This window comes from Olea europaea, chromosome 1 (assembly GCF_002742605.1).
Source record: "Olea europaea var. sylvestris chromosome 1, O_europaea_v1, whole genome shotgun sequence".
Taxonomy (NCBI): Eukaryota; Viridiplantae; Streptophyta; class Magnoliopsida; order Lamiales; family Oleaceae; genus Olea; species Olea europaea.
Genome location: NC_036237.1, coordinates 33,914,550 through 33,917,847, shown reverse-complemented (window position 1 = coordinate 33,917,847; position 3,298 = coordinate 33,914,550). Strand labels below are relative to the sequence as shown.

The 3,298-nt window shown below is 36.6% G+C and overlaps 1 protein-coding gene across 1 annotated transcript; it reads right to left on the bottom strand.

The window, feature by feature from the left end:
• Positions 1–6: 6 nt before the first annotated feature.
• Positions 7–2,629, bottom strand: LOC111402212 (1,4-dihydroxy-2-naphthoyl-CoA synthase, peroxisomal). The gene is made up of 7 exons (XM_023030378.1): positions 2,230–2,629; positions 1,577–1,699; positions 1,080–1,181; positions 927–965; positions 513–611; positions 354–401; positions 7–250 (listed from the first exon to the last, which is right to left on the bottom strand). Exons 1-7 carry the CDS (start codon positions 2,485–2,487, stop codon positions 77–79), a joined length of 843 nt encoding a protein of 280 aa, XP_022886146.1. The 5' UTR covers positions 2,488–2,629; the 3' UTR covers positions 7–76.
• Between the last annotated feature and the right edge of the window lie 669 nt (positions 2,630–3,298).

Genomic DNA, 3,298 nt, shown 5'->3' with positions numbered 1-3,298 from the left:
CCAGCTGAAAGTCAGCCAAGTTCACCGATGAAGTGTTCGTGCAAGAGTAATATGAAAATAGTGTATTTCGTCCACATTATTTCTTATCTTTTCGACTCTGATTTTTTGAAAATAGAATTTTTAAATTCGTTGTTGTTTCACATGCACAACTTACTTCGACAACAGTATTGATAAGTCCCATTTTCTCGGCTTCAGAAGCAGTGTAAAACCTCGTCATATACCACATTTCACGTGCTTTTTTGGGGCCAATCTATTCGAGTTCCACAATCAAAAGAAGTGTATAAACATACAAAATTGTCTACATATACAAGTAAATGTGTATATAAACAAGAAATCCAATCCAAAAAACTCACCAAACGACACATTATGGAAGCCCCATATCCAGCATCAAAGCTTCCTACCTGCAATTTGCAAAACCAGTATGATTTCTGATTAGATTCATTAGAAACAACATGCCACATTTTTTCTTGAGAATTCATTGTTGGTACCATGTTGTAGTATAATCTTGGTACCTTGGGTCCTGTCTGTCCAAAAATAGCATTAGCTGCAGCAATTGTTAAATCACAGACCATGTGCAGCACATGTCCACCTCCTACGGCATAACCTGCAACCTTGTTTATGCAGTAGAACAAACACATTAAATTTCATCGATATCAAATAAAGAGGTATCAAAATGTTTCATGTTCATGGTCGGGACAGATCAGTAAATACGGTATAGGTCCACTGCCCTTGTGAGATTATTGAGCAAAAAGAAAGTGCATAGGCTCAACATGACAAGGTTGACACCTCTAATCACAACATAAAATCCCCGAACCATGCTGCGCAGGGCTGACCAGTGATTTTCCAGTCCAACTCAGTTTACTTGTCTGATCATTATACAAGCTTCAAAATTATGGAAAACTGAGAAGACAAATATAAAAGCTTACCATTGCTATAACTGGTTTGGGAAGACGTCGTATTTGCACCTGCATCGAGAATTAGTAAATTGATGATAATCATTTGAATGAAAAGTTTCGCCCGATTTTTCTCTAAAATGGTAGCTCAAATGAAGTTCAATTTTGTGCTTGAATAAAATGTACCTGTAAGTCTAAAACATTCAGGCGACCAAAACTATCGTAATCGACATAACCTTCTTTCCCTCTGAGAGACTGATCACCACCACTGCAGAATGCCTTGGTTCCCTGCACCAATTTGTCTCATCACCACTTGTTTATGAAAATCTCGAGTTTTCAACAATTGAAGAGAAGATTAATTGAGCAGCCAATCTGACAATGTGATTTAACTAAAAGATATATTTTGACAGTCAACAAGAAATAGATCTGAGCACAATCTTAGGTTTTAAATCAGCAAATGATCAAGTGAACAGATCTTAAGCAATGTGTGAAATTCATTTATTAAATTTCTCTTGGAATTCTAAACTTTACATATGGATATGCAAAATAAACATATTCACAAATAAACTTTATTGTCGATTAGTGACAGGCAAGTTGACTACGATGCTCCAAAAACACGATATTGTTAAGTACAACTAAAAACTCGATAGCATTTGGATACTTTTTTATATCACGAAAAGTACCTTCCCAGTAAAAATGATAACTCCGATTGAGTTGTCGTCTCTGGCATCATTGAATGCTCGCATAAGCTCCTTGATCGTTTGAGGCCGGAAGGCGTTTCTTCTCTCTGGCCTGTTAATTGTTATCTAGGGTCCAACAAAATAAGAAAAAGTAGTAACTAACTGAAAGAGAAGTTCCAAGATACAAACACTTTGACAATTCAAATACTAAATATTAGCTAACAAATCAAGTCTTAGTTGGAATAGATTATACAAGTAAACACCATCAAACTAAGCATTATATATTCTCAATAAAGCCTCATGAATCCCTTTTCACCTTTCTGTCTGCTACAAATTTAAAATTCCCTGCGGGGAATCTTTAGAACTTTCAAAAGTTCTAATTCGATGTTATATACAGTTTTCAGATATGCAAATATTATTCAAGAACCATATTTCAACTCAGTATATTATTAGAATACAACACAAAAAATGCACTATAGTTCTGATATTTCAAGAGTACATATTGTGGGACCGTTTGGCAGTTCTAGTCAGCTAAACATGTTTAAAAGTAGCTTCTAGTTTCATAAGCAGCTTTTGATTTTTCAAGATCTTTCCTAAAAGGACCCTAAATTGTACCACTTTCATTAGCATATATATACTGTATACTGTATACTGACCTTGGCAATGCCTTCTCCAACAGCTTTTTCATAGATAATGTCAGTGTACTCCTTGCCGGAGTCGTCCCTGGCCGGATTCCACACCGGAATGTCAGTCGGGACTCCGCCGTGAACCCGGTGGAAGCTGTCATTCATTGAAGAGCTGCAATCCAGTATGGCAATCGCATTTCCTTGTTGACTCTGGCTTGGATGAGCTGGCATGATATGATTGGCTATGGAGGCTATTCTCCTCCGAGCAGAATCTGTCATTTCAGCCATTGATATAGTACTGGATAAACTTGATAATCTGATTATCTTCTTCTCGGGTTGGGGATGAGGGGATTTTGAAGATGAGACGAACTGAAATAGTATGCTAAGAGAGTTAAGTGTTTCTTTTGTTTACTTGTGGCAGTAATTCATTATCTTGACAAAAAATAATGGATGAGATCTTTGATAGGGAATTTCCAAAGTTACCCTTTAAGTACCTCGATTTGAAGCCATTGAGAAAAGGGTGTGACGGTCAAAATGTGTCGCCATTTCGGCCGTCCAGACTCAGAACAATTCAGCTAGCTAAAAGTCTAAAATACTGTTCCATACGGCTTGCCGATCTATTTATAGACTTGGGCCGTACTGTGCTCAATCGAGTTATCTACACTCACAAAGCATGACCCAATGCATCCCAAGCGTAGATCCAACTCTACAATCAAGTTGTATGAGGCGCGACCTTAATGTGCTTGACTATGGAGCTGTTGACAATTAGAAACTTTTATTCTATATCATCAAAAGTAATTAAATCGTAAAAGAAATTAAAATAGACGCATAAAAGGGCGTAAAATATATAGAGATTCGTTCCAATATGAGATTCGTTATTTTGTATCGCTAGTCATTCATTGCGATAAAAAAAGTTTACTATAAAACTTGAAACAAATAGAACCCTTACAAATGCTCGTTGAAAGCACCTTTATGGGGGAATTTTTTTTTTCTTTTAAATTGTTGAACCACACTGCGACACGCAGTCTAGAAAAAAAAAATTGTGATTCTCTGCATAACTCATAGAACTTGTATACTATCTTTTTGGGGGAATTTGGCC